General features: G+C 36.4%; 1 protein-coding gene and 1 non-coding gene across 6 annotated transcripts in view; both read left to right on the top strand.

Annotated features, from left to right (window-relative positions):
* CCAR1 (cell division cycle and apoptosis regulator 1) overlaps positions 1–23,074 on the top strand; it is a 28,892-nt gene extending 5,818 nt beyond the window's left edge. For 2 of the 5 annotated variants that reach the window (XM_064513645.1, XM_064513644.1), the window contains exons 3-26: positions 1,551–1,723; positions 2,314–2,358; positions 3,039–3,071; positions 4,070–4,263; positions 4,800–4,914; positions 4,999–5,191; positions 6,362–6,494; positions 6,829–6,990; positions 7,507–7,732; positions 9,033–9,146; positions 10,046–10,212; positions 10,925–11,135; positions 11,939–12,022; positions 12,710–12,895; positions 14,598–14,789; positions 15,110–15,343; positions 15,703–15,814; positions 16,088–16,129; positions 17,576–17,658; positions 18,782–18,928; positions 19,358–19,478; positions 20,137–20,322; positions 20,698–20,903; positions 22,166–23,074. In XM_064513645.1, the coding sequence (XP_064369715.1) occupies positions 1,551–1,723; positions 2,314–2,358; positions 3,039–3,071; positions 4,070–4,263; positions 4,800–4,914; positions 4,999–5,191; positions 6,362–6,494; positions 6,829–6,990; positions 7,507–7,732; positions 9,033–9,146; positions 10,046–10,212; positions 10,925–11,135; positions 11,939–12,022; positions 12,710–12,895; positions 14,598–14,789; positions 15,110–15,343; positions 15,703–15,814; positions 16,088–16,129; positions 17,576–17,658; positions 18,782–18,928; positions 19,358–19,478; positions 20,137–20,322; positions 20,698–20,903; positions 22,166–22,225 (3,419 nt within the window). In that variant the 3' untranslated portion in view covers positions 22,226–23,074. The remainder of the gene's footprint in view (positions 1–1,550; positions 1,724–2,313; positions 2,359–3,038; positions 3,072–4,069; positions 4,264–4,799; positions 4,915–4,998; positions 5,192–6,361; positions 6,495–6,828; positions 6,991–7,506; positions 7,733–9,032; positions 9,147–10,045; positions 10,213–10,924; positions 11,136–11,938; positions 12,023–12,709; positions 12,896–14,597; positions 14,790–15,109; positions 15,344–15,702; positions 15,815–16,087; positions 16,130–17,575; positions 17,659–18,781; positions 18,929–19,357; positions 19,479–20,136; positions 20,323–20,697; positions 20,904–22,165) is intronic. The other 3 variants (XM_064513646.1, XM_064513647.1, XM_064513648.1) reach the window with 3 other exon arrangements.
* Positions 9,829–9,893, top strand: LOC112986887 (small nucleolar RNA SNORD98). Its single transcript, XR_003260133.1, has one exon. It is a non-coding gene; the product is annotated as a small nucleolar RNA SNORD98 (small nucleolar RNA).
* Positions 23,075–23,339: the final 265 nt, after the last annotated feature.

The following is a 23,339-nucleotide window of genomic DNA, read 5'->3' as shown; positions in this document are numbered from 1 at the left end:
GGTTAAACTCTTGAAATACTTGAGGGCAAATCAGTAGGAAGAAGATCCGGCTTTGAAAAACATGTTACTACAGATTTTAGTCTGTGGGGGATCTCAGCACCCTTCTGACTTTGCTCTTTGTTGGCAGGTTGATCTGCAGTGTTGTAGATGACATGGTACTCAGTTAGTGTTGAAAGCTAAGAAAGTGACAGCAGTGGGTAGCAAAATCTTTATTTAAATGAAGAAGATGGGATAAGAGTAGTAGTGTGGGTTGAGAATTGCATAAGAGAGAGATACTTGCGGGTTCTGCTGGAAGGAAAATTGTCATAATGGCAGGCGTAACCAAAGGCAGAGCAGAGTAACCGAAGATCTGGTTTTGAGACCAAGCATGTTAATATTTTTGTGAGTATCCTTCCTGCAAAGAGTAGGAGGAGCTCCTGAAACCTGCTTGATGACAATGTTTCCCATCTTCATCACAACACAATACAATATTAGCATCAGAGGGAGTGAATGATGATGGCTAGGGTAATCAAACAGGTTTAAAGGTAATAGCATTAAGTGAATTTGCGTGCCAATAGGAATTTCTGTTCAGCATTTGGGAATAAGAGGAGAAAGATTAATGCGCTTGTTATTTGCCTTGAGTGAGCTAGCAAAGTAATGCAGCCAAGAAAAACAGAAGCTGTCCTAAGATGCAGCAGCAAAACTTTTTTGTTAGACTTAAAGAACTGTTTAAGGTGCATTATATAAGGCATTGGTGATGTTCCAGATGAGTGTGTTTCTAGATGAAAGTATACTTTCAAAGAGGAACTGATAGAGAAGGAGTGAGGAAGAGGATTAGAGGAATGGAGGGCAAGTCATGGGAGAAAGAACTGTCTTCATTGACTTCTCAAGTGAAATAATATCAGAATTTTCCAGGGAAAAAGTCCTGTAATATTGCTGTAATATGGAATGCTTGCTGATTTCATCATCAAAATAGTATTACCTCCTAGAATACTCATGTGATGATACTTGATACAGATCATAGTCCTGGTGATTGTTTACACAGTTGCTTACTGATTTCTTTCTATGTTTCATTCCGAAATTTTGAGAAGATCTGTGCCATCAACTTGTTCTCCCAAAACTGTATTTTATGAGAAAGAACAGTGTGGTAGAGGGAGTCACTTTCTGCAGGATCTGTTGAGTTGATTACAGCATCTTTGTGTATTATATGATGATGGTCACCAACTGCAAAGCAGTCTCTTACTGCCTCCCCAGATCAGGAGTGACAGCTTCATTTTGGATCAGTAACGATGGTGTGTGGAGCACAACTACTAGAGCCGTAAAATCATAAGCAACTTGAGGGAAGGAAATTAAACAGTCTTTGTGCCTTTACTGTGGTGTACTAATTCTAACTAAATTTAGAAGAAAAGCTAGCAACGTGTAATGCTTTATCTTAAATTTTGGCATTGGGCTTACCTACTTTATGAACTTGACTCGAGAGTGAAGCATCGCATACTGCTTCTGGTACTACAACTGCCAGAAATATCCTTTTAAAGTTACTCTTAATGCTTATGTGTGTGTTCTCTTTTCAGCTGCTCTCGGTGTACAGCAGCCATCGTTGCTTGGAGCCTCTCCTACAATATACACCCAGCAGACGGCACTGGCTGCAGCAGGCCTGACGACCCAAACGCCAACTAACTATCAGCTGACTCAGACAGCTGCTTTACAGCAGCAAGCTGCAGCTGCAGCAGCTGCGTTACAGCAGGTAAAGCAGGGAGTACTTGCTGTTGTCTGGGTGAACTGTAACAATGCAGAAACTGACTTTGTGAGGCTAAAGTATCCAGGAGAAGAGCAAATGGGAAATGTTACCTTTGCAGTATAAACTTGATTAAAAACAGCAGTACTGTAGGTCTAGAGCTATTGATAGTAGTATTAATCTGTGAAGGTGGGAGAATTTCTGCTTAATCTTCACTGTGGAGAGCATTTCAGGAAAAAATTCTGCTGCCACTAAACTGAATATTTAAAGTTCTGAGTATCTCCAATCTCCATATGTAACCTTGATAGCATTTTGCATGGTTTCATACTGTGTCCTAGATACTGTTTAAGTGTCAGGCTTAATAAAAATTCCCAAAGTAAAATTTTATCTAGAAAGAGAACATCAGAGGTCCAGTCTAAAGTCTAAGAATATTCATTATAAGGGCAATATGTGTTGATAGTGTTCAGTGTGTTTTGCAATAGAATTGTTAAATGTGAGTAGTTTCTATCTAAAACATGCTTAGCAGATAACTTGTATTTGACATTTTGGGGGTAATAATACTTCCTGTTTATGAGATATTTTGCTTTTATCTGTTTCAGCAATATTCACAACCTCAGCAGACTCTCTATAGTGTACAGCAACAGGTTTGTCTGATTCTTACTGTGTACATCACAAATAACTTTAAAAAATAATGTTGGTTGTGTGTTTGGTTGGTTGGTTGTAGGATTTGTCTCCAAAATCAACCTTGTATGGGAAGTTGTTAAAGAAACTAAGTAATATTTTTTTATAGTGAAAGAACTTGAAGTTCACAAATGTGGAGAGACGTATCCAGAATGGGAGCCTTCCTACCTTCATGCAAAGAGGACATTAAAAATATACAATTCCATGTGTACACGATTCCTGCTAAATTTTGCTCTAAACAGGGCCGTGTATTTTAACTGCTGGAAAGATGCTGTCCAAAAAAGTTCGCTTTTACGTATCTTATAGTCATCTCTGAGCTTACTGGATTTTGAAAAAGAAAAAAATGAACATGAAAATTACAGGCCTAACCTTCTTCAGCTGCCAAAACTTTTTTTGATATAGCTATTACCTTTCAGTTAGAAGGAAACAGCATTTCTGCTTACTGAATAAACCTGGATCCTGTGATCCTAAAATTAATCACATAAGCACAATTTTATGGATATGCAAACTGCTGAAATGACCAAACCCCAAAGGACTATTAACTGACTCAGATTAAGCAAAAACTTACTTGTAAAGAGGAGGTGAAATTGTACAATTTCCTTAAGCATATAAAATTAATTTATAACTTTTTATTTATTTTAAGTTGCAGCAACCTCAGCAGACCATTTTAACCCAGGTTAGTTTGGTTTTATTGTTTGGTCTTCATCCCCAAACACAGATAATGCAAGAGTGCAAATTTTGTGACTTCTTGAATGGCTTAATCTGTAAAATGAACTAATATGAATGGACATTTTATTGCTACAGGTTTATTTTATCCAGATGTTAAAATATGCATTGCCTTGGTTCTAATAACTGAGCAGCATACACTTTACTCTTAAAGGGGAATAGGTGTTTCGATTACTTTTTCAGTTTGAACTTCAAGTGTTCAGTGTTTTGCAGTAAGTAACAAATTAGGAAGATCTTTTTCTCCTTTGAGAAGGAATTTAACTTTCTGTGTTAACAGTATTGCAATATGTGTATATAGATTTTTGAAGAGAATGTTGTTGAGCTTGACAGGCATAAAACATGCAGCCATTTAGCACATTGTAAATTGCTCACATTATGTTTTCATTTAATCTCCGAAATGTGTTTTTTAAAAAAAGTATGAAGTAAAAATAGGTTACTTAATTTCATTACATTACTCTGTAAAACTTGTGTTCTGCCTCCTTGCTCTGCTTTTGTGAGAAGGCAAGCACGTGAATTTTCAAGTTATGAGAGGGATTCTTGTTAGTCTAAATCCCTTTGCTGACTTACAACAATACAGTTGGTATGTGAATGGAGAATGATCTCTAAGCATGTAGCCTTTGCAAAACTAGGAGCTCATCCCTTCTTCGGACTCATTGTATGGGTAACCTGTAGACAATAATGCAGTCTTCTTTCTCTTTTTTTTCTCGACAATGTATGTATTTTGGTAAAGTTGGCTTTTTTTAAAAAAAAAGAAAAGGGTAAGCAAAGCCAATCTGCATTTCAAGTAGAAAAAAAATCATCTTAAAATAAAACAGGCTTCCATATTCTGAAAATCTCCATTCAAAATAATTGCTTTAGGGCAATTGTCTACATGAGTGAAGGAACTGTTCCTTGTAGGTATGTCAGCAGGTTATAAGATTTATGGAGTTTGCTTTATTTTGCTTACAGCCAGCTGTTGCACTGCCTACTAGTCTTAGCCTATCTACTCCTCAACCAGCAGCCCAGATAACTGTTTCTTACCCAGCACCCCGCTCAAGTCAGCAGCAAACCCAACCACAAAAGCAGCGTGTCTTCACTGGGGTAGTTACTAAGCTACATGATACATTTGGTTTTGTGGATGAAGATGTCTTTTTTCAGCTTAGGTAAGGCATAAATACTTGTTTGCAGATGTATTCTGTGATACTAAAGAAAAGGTTTTAGATTATTGCATTCTAATTCTGTGGTTCCAGTGATAGTGTCTGCAGTCAGTATGTTTTTTCTATCAACACTGAAAGGCATATGGTTGCAAAAGTTAGTAGTTTCTAGATCTAAGTTCCTTACGTGAATTTTCTTCATGCAAGAGTCGAAGCTAGGAGACTCAGAAGGTACTAAGTTCTTTTATATTATAAAACTGAAGAATTTGTGGTAGAAAATTATATGCATTTCTCCATCTGTGTATGTTAACCCAGTACAATTTTGGGAACTTAGTCTTGGACCAAAGACAGGAATTAAATTCCTGTACATACTCCTGTCTGAAGCAGATGGTGCTTTCACTGAATTTGGGCGTAGATGCTGTTCCTATAAGCTTTTTTAATGAACTTCCACAACTTCCCCCAACTTCAAACATAGCTTTCAAATATAAAACTTGCTTCTGTAGTTTAGTAAGACTCTCACAATACACTTTCTGTAATATTTGCAGTGCTGTTAAAGGAAAGACACCTCAGGTGGGCGACAGAGTTTTGGTAGAAGCTACCTATAATCCTAATATGCCGTTCAAATGGAATGCGCAAAGGATCCAGACGCTTCCGAATCAGGTATAGATGGCTACCCAGTCTGACTTGTACTTGACTACTTCCAGTCTGACTTCTTTCACAACTCGCTTTCTCTTCTTCTGTTAGAACCAGACCCAAGCTCAGCCTTTACTCAAGACACCGCCGGCAGTACTTCAGCCCATTGCACAGCAGACTGCGTTCAGTGTTCAGGCACAGCCGCAGCCGCAGTCCTTGTTGCAGGCACAGATATCAGCTGCTTCAATCACACCTTTGCTTCAGACACAGCCTCAGCCATTACTGCAACAGCCACAGCAGAAAGGTGCTCCTTTAGTTTACAAATTTTGTTGTTCTCCTTGTGCTTAGTGTGATGTTTAATCCTGTTTTCAGAAGACTGAGTAACAGGGGAAGTAATGTGAATAGGATCCTGTAGAAGGGGAGGATCATTATTTTTCTGTCTGAATATAGCTGTGGGAAGTTAGATGTGCAAATCATATTACCTGCAATAGCTTAAGAATCACCTGGTTAGTGAAATTCCTGTAGACTGCTGTCATTCCTCTTAGGATTTCATAGTTTGAAAACAAATTCTCTATTTTTATTTTTCCTGAGAGCTTTACAGACAAGTTGAGGAGTTGAAAATATTAATCAGTGTAATTCTTCAGCATCTTCTGGAGTGTTTAATAAGATCGTTTTCCACAGTGGTATTCTTAAAAATGTATTATTTCTATATATGTTTTTTATTTGTTTATTTTAGTCAGCCAAGTTGGCATTTAAGGGAATGAACACTGCTGAACATGACAAATTAAAACTAAAGGTTGTTGTGGTGTCACTTGCACTTTGGCTGAAGAATAAGCAGTAGGATTGCTAATAAGACCCACAGTACCACTTACCCACAATAAAAGTAAGGAGAGAAGTTCTTCAACTACCACCTAAGCAAAACTGTTCTGGATAAATGCTTATTACAATCTAATTGGTCCTAGGTGTTCAGCAGTATTTAGTAACATTTCCTCCATTTAGTTAGTTGGTTAAATGTGTACGTGTTGGGGATTAATACAGCAGTATAATCTATTGATTCAAGAGTAATTTTTACAAAGAAGTTAATTGTTTTTACCTTTTAGATAATTTTAGGTTTTCTTTAGCTCAGTGAGTACGTAGTATATCTGTCTTCAAACAATTACATTTCCAATAAGAGTTAGTTATTTACGGTTATAACTTCTTGCTTAATTCTATTACTTCCATCTAAGATACTTTAAACAAATTTCACTACTTTTAAAGGAAATTGGAAAGTGTTTCTGTTTTTATCAGTGAGGAAGGATGTAGGCCTCTGTCTGCTGAGGGCTGGGTAGATTTATTTGCTGGTGATTTATTTGCTCCTTAACAGTTGTTTCACTGGTATGCATCTTTCAAAACCACTGTAAAGTCAAGCTTTTTAATGATATGGAGTAGACAGTCGCCCCCTGCTATGTATTCATCTTGTAAATTTTTGTTTCAGCTGGCCTGTTACAGCCCCCTGTTCGTATAGTTTCACAACCTCAACCAGCTCGAAGATTAGACCCGCCATCCAGATTTTCTGGGAGGAATGACAGAGGAGGAGACTCTATGCCAAACCGAAAAGATGACAGGAGGTACGTTCTTGATGTCAGGTCGCTGTAGAATGCTTTTATTATTTAGTCTTGTAACAGAGCTGAGCTTTTCGCTCCATACTGAGTCAATGATACACACAGGTGGTTTTACCAGTAGATGTTGGTAAAGAGTTCTTGTGTATCTGTAGTGAAAGAACTACATAATTAGTTTCTCTTTTAAAAAAGAGTCAACGTACTGAAACAAATTACTCAAACTTCTCATTTTCATTTATGAATCATCAGTGACAGTTCTAGCTTTTATTGTGCTATAATGTTCTGGAAAGCTTTTTTGTTACTGGCATGCAAAAAATATGTACATCTTGTATGTATTTTGAAGTCGTGAAAGAGAACGAGAGAGACGCAGGTCCCGGGAAAGATCACCCCAGAGAAAACGCTCCAGAGAGAGATCACCTCGACGAGAGAGGGAGAGATCACCTCGAAGACCACGACGTGTTGTTCCCCGCTACACGGTTCAGTTTTCCAAGTTTTCCTTGGACTGGTATGTTTATAGTGCCAGATTTTTACTTAGATCTCATTTTATTAGGAGGTACAGATTACTGTGAGCAGTGGCAACACAAATGTGTAGTGAAAGTTAGATAATGATCTGAACTTCAAAGAAAAATCAAATATGTAATGGCTGAGAACCTTATTATAAACGTATTAGGTTCGTTCTTATTTTCGAGTGCTTCTACAAAATACCTTTGTAATCCTATTTATCAAATATTCCATAATATGTAGACACTTTAAAGAATGTTTAGTAGTTACTCATTTTCAAACTTCAGTAATTATACATGATTCTTTAAATGATCAGAATTATCAAATATTTTAAGTCTTTTCTGTATGGCTGTTTACAGGTTTGCATGTAGTTCCTGGTCTAAAGATTTTACAGTTTGAAATAGCACTCTTCTAGTTTAGGTATAAGGTGGTTTTATTTCTAGTGAATATTCTTCTTAATGCTGTGCTTTTTTTGTTTTCTTTTATTGCTGTATCTTTCAAAAAACGTTGTCTATTTCAGCCGTAGCTGTGATATGATGGAACTGAGGCGGCGTTACCAGAACTTGTATATCCCAAGCGATTTCTTTGATGCTCAGTTTACATGGGTGGATGCTTTTCCTATGTCTAGACCATTTCAGCTGGGCAACTACTGTAATTTCTACGTAATGCATAGAGAAGTAGATCCTATAGATAAAAATGCTGCTGTCCTTGATCCACCTGATGCTGATCATCTGTACAGTGCAAAGGTTTGTGCAGCCTCCTGTATTATGACTGTCCATTAGAACTTTTTCTACCTATAAGGCAAAAAGCTGGTTACAACTGAGCTGAAAATATACTATGATGATCTAACCAAAATAGCGTTTTAAACTTTTCAATAAAGAGCTGGTGTATAGAATTTGAAGAATCATGATTGAAATTCAGTTTGCTTTTCTGTTGCATCTTGTTTGTACTGAGGTTTCTTTTCCATACTCTGCAGCATGTTACACTGATTTAATTATAGGCAAGAGAGCCAGCTCCTGCAGGATCTGAGTGCAGTCCTTAGGCAATATGTGCTGCACAGTTAATGTAGCCCTCCCCATTCCCTTCCTCCCCCACCCCCCGGAATCTCTTCTGTATAGTTTTCGTTCTCCCATTTAGTGATGGGTTTTTTTTCTTACTCCTTTCAAATTCATCTCAGTCTTTAGCATCTCATTGAAAGTAGATTGAGCATGTTAAGGCTATGCGAATATCAAGTAATTCTGTATCGGGGCTGTAATGATGCATAAAGGACCTCACTGTTAAAAATCTTCCAAAAATTCTTCCATTTGAAAGCTTTTGCATTAAAATAGGTCTGAAATTTCTAGGTCAACCTGTTTTAAAAGTATTTAACATTAAAGATATGTTTAGAAACAAAGCTGCCTTTAATCTCTCTGTTTCTGAAAGATGTACCTTACGTGCCTTCTGTCCGTAAAACTTTTGAAGCTGTGGCTCAAGTATGAGATATACTGCTTTATTCATTCTAGTGATAATGTGCAAGAACTCTCTGAAAGTTAAGCTTCAAAGCATCCTCATTAATTGAGGAATAGCATGCCTGTTTCATAAGAGGAAACTGTTTAGGTTAGAAAGCAGCCCTGTTAGATATGGCTAGACTAACAGGGTGCTAAGATGAGGCCGATGTGTGGTAGGCCAGTTCTCTTATAACTGTGGCAAAATGGAAGAAGTCAGTGACTGAAACCAGAAATGTACTCACTGTGCTGCTTTATTTAGTACATTTGGTGATAATATGCGAAGTAGTATGGTAGTTCTGCATGCTGCTTTTATATACTTTCAGTCCATTATGTAAGATCACACATTGCATGTATATGGAATGGTGGGGGAGGGAAAGAGATCTTTCTGACTAGCATTTTAAGCCCCAGTTCTACAACTGTGTTCTTAACCTTTACATACACTGATTTTCGTGACCTTAAGCAAAAGTATTGGTATGCGTATAAGTGCTTGCAAGGTGTGGGCTTTGTTTACCAGTCGTAGTGGGAGACCTTCACAAGACTGATCTGACTTACACAACAGGTGATGTTGATGGCTAGTCCTAGCATGGAAGATCTCTATCATAAGTCGTGTGCTCTGGCTGAAGATCCCCAAGAACTTCGTGATGGATTTCAGCATCCTGCTAGACTTGTAAAGGTAAATATGCTTCAATGCCAGATACTCTTGGCAATGAAGGTTGGTTACAGAGCTTTAAAATACCTGTTGATAAGGAAGGAGTTCGTAGGCTAAATGACAGCTTCATTTTTCGTCTGAAGAGATCCAGTTTGTGTGTCACTTCTCCTTTTTCTGATTTATTGGCGCTTCATCATCATTGCTTTCATATTTACTGCTTTGTTCAACTTAGTCATACTGTAGATATTTAGAGAAATCTATTATATAATTAACTTTGTTAGTCTTTTTTTGCAAGCGTGTAGACTATAAGGGCTCAGCTGTGAAGAGAATACAAATGAAGCAACAGTTAAGTAACAATCATGTTAACTGAAGCTTAGCCATTGTTATTAAAACGAACAAACTGTTGTAACTTCAGTAAGTGTGATAGTGTTTTAAGACGACACATTTGTTGTTTTCTAATTAAACTTAATCATCTTAAAGCCAATGGAAGTACTTGAACTTACAGATTTGATAATGCTTCTGTGGTTTTATCTTTTGTAGCTTTGCTTTATCACTTTTAAGCAGGAACATCTATACATGTGCCTACCAGAATTAAAACACCATTTGAATTAATATGTTTGTCTGTTGTGTTAGAAAGCTTCTAGTTGCAAAAGAATAAGCCTATACGGATAAAGAAACTTGATGGAAAGTCTTACAGAACAAGAACGAGTGATGATGTTATAAACCTATTCCATTTCTGAAATACTCTGTGGAAAAAAAATAACTGAACTCTTTCTTGACTGACTTTCGTTTTCAGATTTCAAAATAATGTAACAGTTTACTGTTGGATTTCAATGTGTGTGCTATGAAATATTTTTTACGCTTTGGCAAAGTGACTTTTTACCCCCTAGCAGGGGAACATTCAGAAGACTCTTTTTGTCTAGTTTTTAGTGGGTATGAAAGGCAAAGATGAAGCTATGGCTATTGGAGGACACTGGTCCCCATCACTGGATGGACCTGATCCAGAAAAGGACCCTTCGGTGCTGATAAAGACGGCTATTCGTTGTTGCAAGGCTCTTACAGGGATTGACTTAAGTGTGTGCACACAATGGTAAGTACTGTGCTGCAAAACTAAATGCACTATAAAAATACTTGTCTACTATAAGACTTTTTTTTTTTTTTTTTTTTTTAAGTGAAAACACCTTTTTCTTTGTCAGCTGCTTGTGGTAGAGCAGGTAAACTACTCCAAGGATGTTCTGTTTCGTAATAAGCTCGATTGGTGCCAACTGTGCTGAATAATGCATTAAGAACTAATTAAAAATTCTGAATTTATTTTGACATGTTCTGTAATTTTTAATGAATGTATGTTGAAAATATTTTTTGTTTTGTGCATAGCTGGAGAAGATCGTCAAGAGAACTTCATTTCATTGTTCTTTTGTTATAAATAATTAGCTGTTGGTTATAGCCATATTTTCTCTTGATGAGTTTATTTGTCCTGTGTTAACACTTGTGTGGTTCTACAAATGTAAGAAAAGTCTATTGTACGCTAAATTTGAAGTGCTTCAACTCTTCTTATTTGCACGTCAAACCTACTTGTGCTACATAACAAGTTACATAAGAGCATATCATTGGTGGTTCTTTTAAATTGTGATACATTGTACAAATGTGCCAAAAGAGAAAATATGGCTTCCGTAATTTTTTTCTTTAGATAAACTTCAAGGTCTTGCAGCAAAGTTTCTTTACTTGATGTGCTACAAGTGATCTAGGCTCTTTAAAATGTATTGTAGAATTTTTTTTCCAACATGCTTCTTCCCTTGCAACAGGTACCGTTTTGCAGAGATTCGCTACCATCGCCCTGAGGAGACCCACAAGGGGCGTACAGTTCCAGCTCATGTGGAGACAGTGGTTTTATTTTTCCCGGATGTTTGGCATTGCCTTCCCACCCGCTCAGAGTGGGAAACCCTCTCCCGAGGATACAAGCAGCAGCTGGTCGAGAAGCTTCAGGGTGAACGCAAGGAGGCTGATGGAGAACAGGCACTGAACGCTAATCCCTTTTTCTATTTCTGCTTCTCACAGGCACAGGAACACAGGCACAAAATGCACACCACATACTACACAACATACATACATAGGAGGAACATAACTGGTAACAATGACTGGTAAACCAGCTTTCAGCAGTGTAGTGGATGTTGTTTTTTATTTTTATTTCAGCTAGTATACTAACTTAAAATGTGTATGCTTATATCAGAAGTGGAATTAAATTGTGCTTATGATGCGCAGAAAATTTTTATCATAGAAGTAGTTGCTGGAATCTGGGACCAGTTGTTGAGTGAGATGCAGTTTATGAATAGCTGTCTCTAAACATTTTGCCATTTTCTAAAATTTCTAAATTCTCTCTTGTGACCAGTTCTAATTGTGATACCCGAAATTGAACAAACATTAGTCTGAAACATCTGAATTTCAGGCCATGTGGCTGATCAGCATCTTGGAATAAGGGAAGGTCTGACTGAACAGAGTAACTCTGGGGTTTTAAAATCTGGGGAGAGATCACACACTGCGTGGTTAATGGAGACCAGCAGTGTCTGCGTAACCCCAGTATTCCTTGTGGTGTTGCTTATCACCCTTTTGTGTTCCGCAGATCTGGCTTGTATTGGCTGAGTGGCACTGTGATAATTTATAAAGTGGTAGAATGTATGTGTGAACTTGTTTAAATGATAACTTTAGGAGAAGACTATCTGAAACAGTTGTGACCTTGCACAGATCAGCAACAGAATTTAAAAAGTAAATGAAAGGCTTTCAAACTTTCTGAATGATGATTTCTTAATTTTATTTGTCAGGATGAAGAGGAAAAGGATGATGGGGAAGCTAAAGAGATCTCTACACCTACACACTGGTCTAAACTGGATCCAAAAACAATGAAGGTAATTACTTGTTTTTTGATTCAAGTCTACATCTTCATTTTTAAGGCAGGACCCAAGATATAGTTGTATTCCCTTAACTGTGAAAAAATTTTTCATAGTGTTTTGCCTTCCTTGCTAATTTTATAGGTAAGTGACTTAGATGTGACATTGCAGTATGCAAGTGTGAATTCTGATTTAAATAAGCAAATATAGCTAACTGAAACTTCTGAACTTTTGAACTTCATACAACTTCAGTGTATCACACATGATATAGCTTTTTTTTTTTAAACTGGAAAATGAAAGTTCTGCAGAAATCTGGCCATATCTACTTAATGCAAAAATGTAGGGTCTAAAATAGTTTAATATTAGTTTAAAAAGGCAATAATTATGCAAAAATGTATGCCAGGAGACATAATAAAAAGCTCCCTTGAAAGGAATAATAGTATTAAACTACCAAATCTTTTTCCTGTCCCTGTGAAAAGTCCCTCAAAAAGCAGGTTCTTTGAGGAGAACATACCTTTAAATATAGTACGTTTTATATCAGTAAATACTACTGGTTTTTTGTTTTTTTCTTTTTTTCAAAACGGATTTTAAGAAAATACAGTTGACTTTCAATGCTCTTACTTCATTTTTACTTCACCTTTTCTGCTAATCACATGTTTTGCAATGTCACTGGTTGATACCACTTACACAGCTTTTATTTACCAGGTAAATGACCTTCGCAAAGAATTAGAAAGTCGAACCCTTAGCTCTAAAGGACTGAAATCTCAGTTGATAGCTCGACTGACAAAGCAGCTGAAAGTAGAGGAACAAAAAGAAGAGCAAAAGGAGCTAGAGAAGTCTGAGAAGGAAGAGGAAGAGGAGGAGGATAGGAAGTCTGAAGATGACAAAGAGGTTAGGTTTTGGACATGTTAATTCTTAATTCTTACTAAATACATAAAATCTTACATATAAAAATTTGTATAAATAAATATATAAATACAAAAAGCACAGGACTTATGCCTAGTTGTGTTGAGATTTTTGTAGTTCTTAGCTGAGTAGACTGGGAACTCTTTCTGTAACTTGAGCCGCTGAATTGGAGTGAAATCTTGGTGTGTTTGAATGTCTTTATATCAGCAAAGTCAGCTGAAATGTGCAACTGTTAAGGGTGTCTGAGTTAATGTCAGACCGTAAATGTATTTAAAACAAAACAAAACAAAAAAAGCAAAACTCCCCAACAAAACTACACTTACTGCGAGTAGATGAACACATTTAACAAGATCTTAGCTTTTTAAACCTTTATGAAAAGCAGCTGCTTAGTTGTATTAGCATTTAGCAGCATAGAAGCCTCAGCGAATTACCGTGGAAGTGTGGTTTTGGGGTTGTTTTGTGTATTTTGTTTGGTTTTTAGTCTGTGAAAGGTTATAGTGTTTAAGCCAGTTGAGTTCCTTTGTGTGGCTAACTGTTTGCAGAGATTTATGAAGCTATATTATGAAACTTACTATGAAACTTTAATTTTCACTTTTGATAAACTTTCTATGTACTGAAAAGGGTGGGGGGTTTTATTGTTGTTTTCCCCCTTATGTTTTGCAGTTAGTAGTTTCAATACTTTTTAGTGTTTGTTGCTATATTGTGAAGATAAAATATGTGCAGCAAGCTTGAAACCAACTGCAGGAAAGAGGCAGGAATGTACAGACAAGTTATTGTGTGTTTTACTTTTAAACCTGCCTTTTTGTGTCATCTTACCTGTTAATCATCGTGACAAAATTTGAAATTTTATCTACTTGTGTAAGGCTTTCCCTTGGTAAGAGCGCAGAGGCCACGTGCTTGCTATTTCTGTTAACTGCTGCCTTCTGCAGCTTGCATGGGCTGTCTTGGGGTTCCTCACCACAGCTGCTTTTTTTTTTCTCTCCAGATTAGGGGCTGGGCAGTTCAATTGTGCTCCTTTTATACATGCACTCTGTAACACTTTAATACTCCTGTCTTGGCAGTCAATAAGCTGCTTTGTATTTTAAATTTTTTAGCCTTCTGTTTGATTTGCATCAGTTGCATCTATAAAGGTTGTGTTTCTCATGACCGAAAGAGCTGAGTAAATTTTCATCTGGTAATTGTTAAAACTGTGTTGGATATATCTTTGGGAGACTGATGCAAGAAGCCTTTACTCTTCCTATCCTAAGATACAGTAACATTTCCCTGTATACCTCATAAAACACCCCAAACAGAAAAGAGCCATTGATTCCCTTGTTAGCTTACAAACCGTATCTCGAAATAAATTACTTGATCGTGAATGGAACCAAACTAAGCGTGCTGCAATTAGCACCATAAGATAGTTGGAAGATGCTTGTTGCTGCTTGAGTTAAACAACAAAGCATGGCCTGCTTTGTTCTGCTCAGATTGCCAGTGTTTTTAGGTGAAGCAGTGGACACAGTATGTGTTCTGGAAATTCTGGCCTGTAATTTGTCTGTCATTTACATCGTGTTCAGCAGCTTAGGCTTTCCTTCACTTTCTTCAAAGCAGTGAGTCCTTAAAGCTAATACACAGACTGAAATTTCACCTCTGGAATATGCTGTGTGTTGGGGTGTTTTTTTTTTTTTTTTTCCTCTCTCTCTCTCTTTAGGAAGAGGAAAGAAAGCGACAAGAAGAAATGGAACGTCAACGGCGAGAGAGGCGATACATCTTGCCTGATGAGCCAGCCATCATTGTACATCCTAACTGGGCAGCAAAGAGTGGAAAGTTTGACTGTAGCATTATGTCTCTTAGTGTTCTTCTGGACTATAGATTGGAAGATAATAAAGAGCATTCCTTCGAGGTAATTAAGTCATACTACTCTATTAAAGCAACTTCTTAGTGAGCTCTATGTTGAGGTATTGCATTGAAGAAAAAGCTGATGCTTTCCAGTTGAATACAATAAGCTTATAATTCAGCCACTCTTAGTTCTCTTAATTCTGTGTGGTAACTGCTGTGTTCTTAAATTATAAAAGTATATGATAACATAGCAAAATAAAACCTAAGTAAAATTAATTTTTTGTGCAATACATATTACACATTTGCAACACTTTTATAATTATTTTTACCTATATTCTAAAAAAATCTTTTCATCATCTCCTTTTTATTCCTCTTTGTGTGCAGGTTTCGTTGTTTGCAGAACTCTTCAATGAAATGCTTCAGAGGGATTTTGGTGTCAGAATTTATAAGGCCCTTGTTTCCCTCCCAGAGAGGGAAGACAAAAAAGACAAAAAAGGCAAAAAAGATGAGAGAAAAGAAAAAAAAGAAGAAAAAGATGATGAAAATGATGAACCAAAACCCAAGAGGAGAAAATCTGGAGATGACAAAGATAAAAAAGAAGATAGAGATGAAAAGAAGGTCTGCAGCTAGCTTACATAAACTACTATCCTGCCTGGGTCAGGATTAAACTGTTGCTTTCTGGGTTTTTCCCTGTTATCTTCTAAAGCTATTTTTGTCTTGTTAGCTAATTTCTGACCCATCAATCTATTTAAATATGCTTCTTTCATATTCAGTCATTAAAAACTTCAGAGGTTTAATTTATTTTAGGATATTTTAACTAGCATACTAAAACACTTATCACTTAAACTTAAGATTTGTGTATACTTTTTTTAATTTGGTGACTGAATGTAAATGTACTCAGATTTTGAATGAATGTGGTGAGACTGTTTTCACTTTGCTGTTTTTTTTAGTTCTGGCTTGATACATTTTTGTTTCAGAGGGAAGATAAAAGGAAAGATGATTCTAAAGATGAAGAGGAAACTGAAGATGATAATAACCAAGAAGAATATGATCCAATGGAGGCGGAAGATGCTGAAGATGAAGATGAAGGTACCTTTGAATTATGAATTTCATGGCTTTTGGATAAGTCTTTTTATTGCCATTGAATGTTCTTTCAAAGTGGAGAATGCACCAGAACTAGAAATCTAAAATTGCATTATTAGACTATTAATCTTATTAAAGTAATTCTGACCAGACCTGCTTAAGATTGCTTAAGATTTAAGTGCCTTTTATGCTAGGTGTTGTATGAACATAGTTTATATAAACTGTAGCTGTGGTACGCAAAGTAAGGCATGTATATAGAGGTGGTTTTATTTTTTTCAGAATGCAGACCACTCGCAACTCCCATTGAAGTCAGTAGGAGATGTGAGTATTCAGCACCTCTGAAAAACCAAGCCACTTTTAAGTGCCTAACTTTCTATTCCTTAGTTTTAAAATGTCATCCTGTTTTTATTAGGCTAGAGTGTGGGGCTCTTCTTAAATGATGCTGTGAGCAGTTGAGTTGTGTTTGGGTGGAGTTCTGTTTGCCCAAAGAAGTGGGGAAAGGGGCTGGGGAACTTTCCTGTCTCCAGAGAGCCGCAATCTCCCTTTTTGCCTGCTCAGAGATGCAGGAAGGAGTAAGATACATTGTGGGCTTTTTAGTTTGTACTTTTGGGGGGTTTTCCTTCCTCCTTTCATGGGTACAGTTTTTGCTGGAGAAGTGGTTTTGAGCTGCATAAATGTTGCAGTCCCAGCATTTCTAGCCAACGTTTTCAGTAGTGTTTTTAGCAGAGTGCTGCATCAGCCTTAAAGGCTTGGTGCTCTGGTTTCCAAATAACTCTTACTTGCTTATTATCTGGCCCATATGCAAGTTGCCTGGGCTGTTCTCTTCTGTACAAGTGCTGCTACTTCCCATAATCTGTCCTTGTGCCGTTTGCAGTCAGAGTTGGTGAGAACACATCCAGCATGCCGTGGAGGTACATGAAAAAGCTTGTGGTTCTCAGAAAAATGTTGGCAAAATTAAACAAATATTGTGATATATAATTTTTTCAAAGCTTTCCTCACAAGAAAGGTGAGCAGTTTTTTAAAGCTTGATTTGGCACATGATTCTCCAACCAAAAACTTGTATACACGGCACAGAGCTGCGTGGCATAATCCATCCCTGCAGTTGTCAGATGCCTCTTTCTCTTTTTATTTTAGATGTAGTTTTATTGTATTGTCTGCTTGTAAACACACCAAAAAACAACTTTTGTCCCTCACATCTACCAAGTGCTGTCATCAGTAACTTTTGGAGAATCTAAGGGTTAGAATGAAATGCACCAGTAACGAAAAATCTCACTCAGACATAGTTAAAAACATGAGTTTATATTCATATGGTTGATACAGTTTTTGTGATGTAAAATATTTGACAGTAAACAGTATCAATCCTGTTCTAATAGGAACAACCATAGCTGAATGCAGACTCTACCAAGCCTCAGTAGGGAGAAATGGGGTGATTTTCTGCACCGCTTAAATAGATGATGACGTTGGCACAACTTATTTTGGCCTCATTAGCATTTATTTCCCCTCTTCTGTCCTGTGTGTGAAAACTTAAGATTTTACAGGGTAAAATTGATAAGTCTCTTACGTTAAAGTAAGATGGGAGAAAAATAAAAATATAATGAGACTAACTTAAAATGCCATTTGGTTTTCTTTTGTTTGGGGAAATATTATAATATTTTCAGATGTTTGGGGGTTTGTGTAAACTGCTTTCTAATGAACAGATGTATTTTTGTGATAATAATTGTAGAATCATTTGCTGTGGATATGTTTAATTTTCTTTCTGTTTTATAGACCGGGATGAAGAGGAAATGAACAAACGGGAAGACAGAAGAGAGGGAAATAGGCACTGTAAAGAGAGGTCGTCTAAAGATAAAGTAATTAACACATTTCTTAACAACTACACGTGACCTCATTAGAGATGTCCTAACTAGAGCTTACCTTTATTTTCATTACAAAACCTGTTTTCACTCCTTGATTTCCTTTAACACTTCTAGACTGAAACACTGCATATATAAAAATTAGGGAATGTGACAGCTTTGGGTAAGGTTCTTAAAATCTACTTTCACTTGCATTTAAATGCCTGCAGAGTGAAAGTTGTTGGAGGAACTTTCTTATGAGATACTAATTTGTCTGAAAGATCTGAGGACTGCATGTGCGCATAAGAGGCAGTGGATATGATTATTTTAGCTACAGTCTTCAATAGCTGTGTTCTTATGTAAGAAAAGCAGAAGCTTAGCTTGATTTAAAAAAAAAAAAAAAAAAAAAAAAAAAAAAAAGCTTGCCAATTGTGATGCCTGGAGTCATTATGTAACATTTCTACATTTCCCTGCAGGAAAAAGGATGTAATCATTATGCAGCACTTATACATCTCCCTGCAGGAAAAAGGATGCTTTTTCTGTCATGAGGCTAGTAGCTTGCATCCACAGTTCAGATTAAGAAAGAGCATGAACTGGATTGGTTATGCGTAAACTTTCTTTATAGATGCAAGAATAAAACAAATGTCTGACTATTTTTGTTCCTCAAAAACCAGGAAATGTAGGAATAATGGCAAAACACGGTGCAGAATGGTCGTAGCTGTTAGAGCTGGATGATCATTCATTACACAGCTATGGGAACTTCATTTTGAAGTTTCATTTGAACTGTTGAATAAAATATTTTATTTTGGGGAGGTTGGGGAGGGATTAAAAAAATTTGTTTACTTAGGGGTTTTTTCAAGCTTTTTGGCATGTTAGCCTGAACAAAAGGAAGCTGTGTCTGCCAGACATTATTGTCCATTGTGCTGTAATCCTGTTAAATATCTGAAAGTTTTGTCCTAAATAGTTTGCTTATATTTGAGCCCAGGAGATAAATACTAATTATATTAATTATTTGACTGAAAGAAATGATAAAATGGAACTGCAAAACTTCCTTGTTAACTTAAATGTTTGCTTGTTTTTAGTAGCCAATGGGAAAATGATATTTTAACTTCCTAATGACCACATGATCAATGTTTTGTAGGAGAAGGACAAGACGCAGATGATAACTGTTAATAGGGATCTTCTGATGGCTTTTGTTTATTTTGATCAAAGTCACTGTGGATATCTTCTGGAAAAGGACATGGAGGAGATACTGTACACTCTTGGACTACACCTATCACGTGCTCAGGTTTTGTATAGCAATAGAAATGCCTTTGAAAATACTACAGGGGTGCTATAAGGATGTGGGTGGAAAGTAGTTCTGAAGGCTGTTGTTTATATACTTTATCCCTAACTTCTAGGTATCCTACTTGCTGGTTGCAAAGATACTCTAGTTTAATCTTTTGTAAGTTGTTTTAGGATGAAAAGGTACAGTTTGCAGCTCTCAATACGCCTACATTGAATATGTAGCTTTTAAATGTTTCTCAAAAAAAGTCTCTCTTTTTTTCTAGCTTGTTTACATTTTTAAGCTCAAGATGTTAAAAAGCTTTGCAATTCCTTGAAGTAGGGTTTCAATAGGTTTTGGTAGGTTTGTTTAGGAAGCATGCTGACTGTTGTGCATTAACACCCGTTGCATTACTTGAATAACATAGTATTGCTTTCCATGGCTGTGTTTTAGGTCAAAAAGCTACTTAATAAAGTAGTACTTAGAGAATCCTGCTTTTACAGAAGACTGACAGATACTTCTAAAGATGAAGAAAATCAAGAGGAGTCTGAAGAACTACAGGAAGATATGTTAGGTAGTATTTTTTTGGATTGTACAAACTTCATAAAGAATTGTTTCTGTGCAAATGATGTGAGAGTTCTGAGATGTCTGCAGAGAACCTGCCTGTTTGAGAAAAGTAAACCTTGAGCAGTTCATGAATTATGGTATTTCTCACTTCCAGCAGGTCCTGGGTTACATTTATAGCATGAATTCTTAGCATATGTTTTGGACCAGGAAGGAGGACAGAGGTTAATGTTGAATGTTCATTAACAACATTACATATTCTCACAGAACCTTTGCAGTCATGAGGATCAGTGCAGGTCCTACAGGTAGTAGCATGGCGCTTGGTTCTTGGAAGACAATTGCGTCAGAAAGGAGGAATAGAGGAATGTCGCGGAAGAGCATCCTACTTGGGGCGTGGGCTGGGGGAGAAGGAAGGAGGAGAGAAATGAAGGATAGACCAAACATCATGAATCGCTATTTATTCCTTTCACACATATGAAGAAACCATGTTATGATCTTAATTCTGTAACGTTAGAGAGGTGTGACTCTTGAATTAGTATGGAATGCTGTTTTAAACTAATATATTGTTTTAAACTAATGAAGGACGTTTCTAAGTTTGGTCATTAGAACTGTAGGCAACTGAAAAATGACATAATGATTATATCTTAATACTATTTAATCAATTTTAGGAAACAGATTACTGTTACCATCTCCTACAATAAAGCAAGAATCAAAAGCTGTAGAGGAAAACGTTGGCCTCATAGTGTACAATGGAGCTATGGTGGATGTTGGGAGCCTTTTGCAGAAGCTGGAGAAGAGTGAAAGAGTGCGGGCAGAGATAGAACAAAAGCTTCAGTTACTAGAAGAAAAAACAGGTGGGACGCTGCTTGGAAGTTAGTACGTGTATGGATGCAGAATTCTAGGACTTTCGTAGATAAACCAATCTGAGTAATATTTGTGACCCAGTGTTAGATATTTGCACAGTCTCACATGTTTTTTATTTCCCAAGCCCTTGGAACTTACACACCAGCAACAGTTGGAGTACAGTTGTTGCATACAATAAAATTGTTTTTATCTTTTTCAGTCAAGTTGAATATAAAACTGCTTTTGAAATGTCCTTAGAATTGCACCGTATCAAGTGGTAACACAATGTAATCTGTTAATGTTCTCTTACTAATTTGCTGTTGTGTAAGTGGAATGTTAAGATACAAAGTACATGCCCTTGGAAGTGACTTTGACTTTTATTTTAGATGAAGATGAAAAGACTATACTTCAGCTGGAGAATTCTAACAAAAGTCTATCTACGGAACTCAAAGAGGTCAAAAAGGATCTTGGCCAACTACAGGAAAATTTAAAGATTTCAGATGATAAAAATCTGCAATTTGAGAGTCAGCTGAATAAGACAATCAAAAATTTAGCCACTGTTATGGATGAAATACACAGTGTTCTTAAGCAGGTTAGCATTTTTGTAATTCCATTGTTGATTATTGTTATGTAAACTTTTTGTAAACTAAATACGAAAAAACTTCAGAATGAAAAAATTTCTACATGAATTTGGGACAATAATAGATCACATTATATGAGATGCTAAATAAGGTACTAATTATTAAAAATATATATATATATACACACACACAGAGTATATTTTTCAAAGCTTGAAACACAAGAGAAGTTCCTGACTTGTATTTTTATGTAGTTTTTAAATATAAATCCCAAGCCATTGTAGCACTGTAGTGGACTCTCTCCATCCCTTTCAGTGCAAATTTTCTATATCCCCTCTGTTCAGTTAGGAATAAGACTTCTATTTATCAAGGCAAAATCTAGGTATTTCAGTTTATCAGGGGCATTCCAGTAAAACAAGCTTGAGCAAATTGCTTAATCATCTCTCTTGCTATATAAAAAGTGGCTTGCATGTTCCCTAGGAATGTTGTGAGGCCCCATTAAATAAGGCTTGAATAGATGTAGGTTATGAAGGCTACTTGGTGGTGAACTGGAGTTGCTTCTAATTCTGTCTCTATTTTGAAAAGACAATAGACTCTACAGAGGGTCAGAAACCGAACTAGGTACCTTGTCAAGTCTTTGACCTTTTCTTGCTCTTGTAGGATACAACTGAAGCATCAGATCAGTCACAGTAGCTTACTGACCTGATGTAGCAATACCTTGCAGCCATCTAACTGTCATCAGTATCTTTATGCAGTCCTGTGCTGCACTGCAGATTGCAGCCGTGCCACCTCCGTCAGAACTGGCTGCTGAAGGTGCTGCATGATCCTCTATTCCCAGGATCTTAGCTCTGATAAATAGCCTTTGTCTGGTATTTTTGGGATGAAAATTTCTTGTAACCCCAAGGTTTTCAGATGGCCTTAACCAATGTAAGTGTGTTTCATGTTAGCTCTGTTATATATTACCCTATCCTAACATAATGGATTTTGCAGAAACAAATTTTGATTTTTCTCTTAAAGCCTGTAAAGGAATACAAAGTGAGACTTCTGGGGATGGTTTTTATACTTCTCTTTACAAGTTCACAGGTTGCATTTACTTTTGTGCCCCCTTAGCTTTCCAGGAATACACTGGAAATATGAATGTTATAACTAAATTGAGTAAGACAGTTCACATAGTATTAAGTGCAGCACAGTATCTTTAGTCTTACGCTGCTTTACGCTTCATATCAGAAATCTCACTTCCGGAACTTCTGTTACCCTCTCCTTTTTTCTTTTAAAGGATGTTGTGAAGAACGAAGATAAAGATCAGAAATCCAAAGAAAATGGAGCAAACGTATGATAAAACTGCTGCTGTTTAGAAGAATGGTGTTACATAATGTAATATAAATCATGATACCAGAATGTATGGGAAGTGATGCATGTTTGATTTTAGTAGTATAAATATCTTAGTTCCAAAAGATGTATAAAGTTTTACGAATGTGAGTGTCTGCTTCTGAAGATTGCTTGTAATTCTTAGCATTCAATTTATGAGACACTCCTTGAGTGAAAATAATTTTGCATTGCAAAATGTTTTAGGATGAACTTTGTTATAGTTTTAACCCTAATAAAGTTCATCAACGTAATGAACAGTAGCAAGTATTTAATTACCAAATGTTTTTCATTAAAGTCTAGTGAAATCAAAATTTTCATTATTTATAGAATTGCCATTTTTAGGTTTTATTTTTATTTCAGTCTAATTAGTCTTTTTAAATTCAAATATAAATCATAAAATAGCATGCTGCTTCATTTTGCAAGTAAAGATTTTTTTTTAAAAAAAACTTCTTGGATTTTTTTACTTGTCACAACTTTCTTTTCCCTAATGTAACTTTCTTCCCCAAAGCTGCTTGTATTAAAGCCTCATGATATACAGTAGTTCAGATGAGTTAAGAAAGCAATAGAAACCTACCAAAATATTGGTAGGGCTGTGAGATTTATATGAAGATATATGGGCCTGTTTTAAATGTATGTCATTTGTGTTCCTTTAATTGTTCTTATCTTTGGATTAATATATATGCTCCTTTTTAATAACAAATGCCGTGTATTAAAATGTATGGTTGGGTACCAGGCCAGTAGATGTCAGAATAATGCCTTACATGGGGAAAATGCTACCATTGTAAGCCTCCTTTAATTAAATTTGACTTCTTTCCTAGCTAGCATGTGTAATTACTTCCAAGACTTTAGTCCAAGAAAAGAACAGATACACAAGTATTAATCTTCTATATTATAATTACTAAGGAGCAGGACATAATTTGTTTTGTTGAAAGTGGGTAATATGCTGCCTTCTGTTGTGTTCACAAATCACTAGAGTTCTAAACTTAAGTTAATGTGGCATCACTGTCAAGGGCAACTTGTTCAAATAATGTGAAGTATGAACAATTGTATTTTGGTGCATACTTTGAGGAAAATGATGAGTT

This window comes from Dromaius novaehollandiae, chromosome 6 (genome assembly GCF_036370855.1).
Source record: "Dromaius novaehollandiae isolate bDroNov1 chromosome 6, bDroNov1.hap1, whole genome shotgun sequence".
NCBI classification, from domain to species: Eukaryota; Metazoa; Chordata; class Aves; order Casuariiformes; family Dromaiidae; genus Dromaius; species Dromaius novaehollandiae.
The sequence above is the reverse complement of the archived record's forward strand: the minus strand, read 5'-3'. Positions and strand labels throughout refer to the sequence as shown.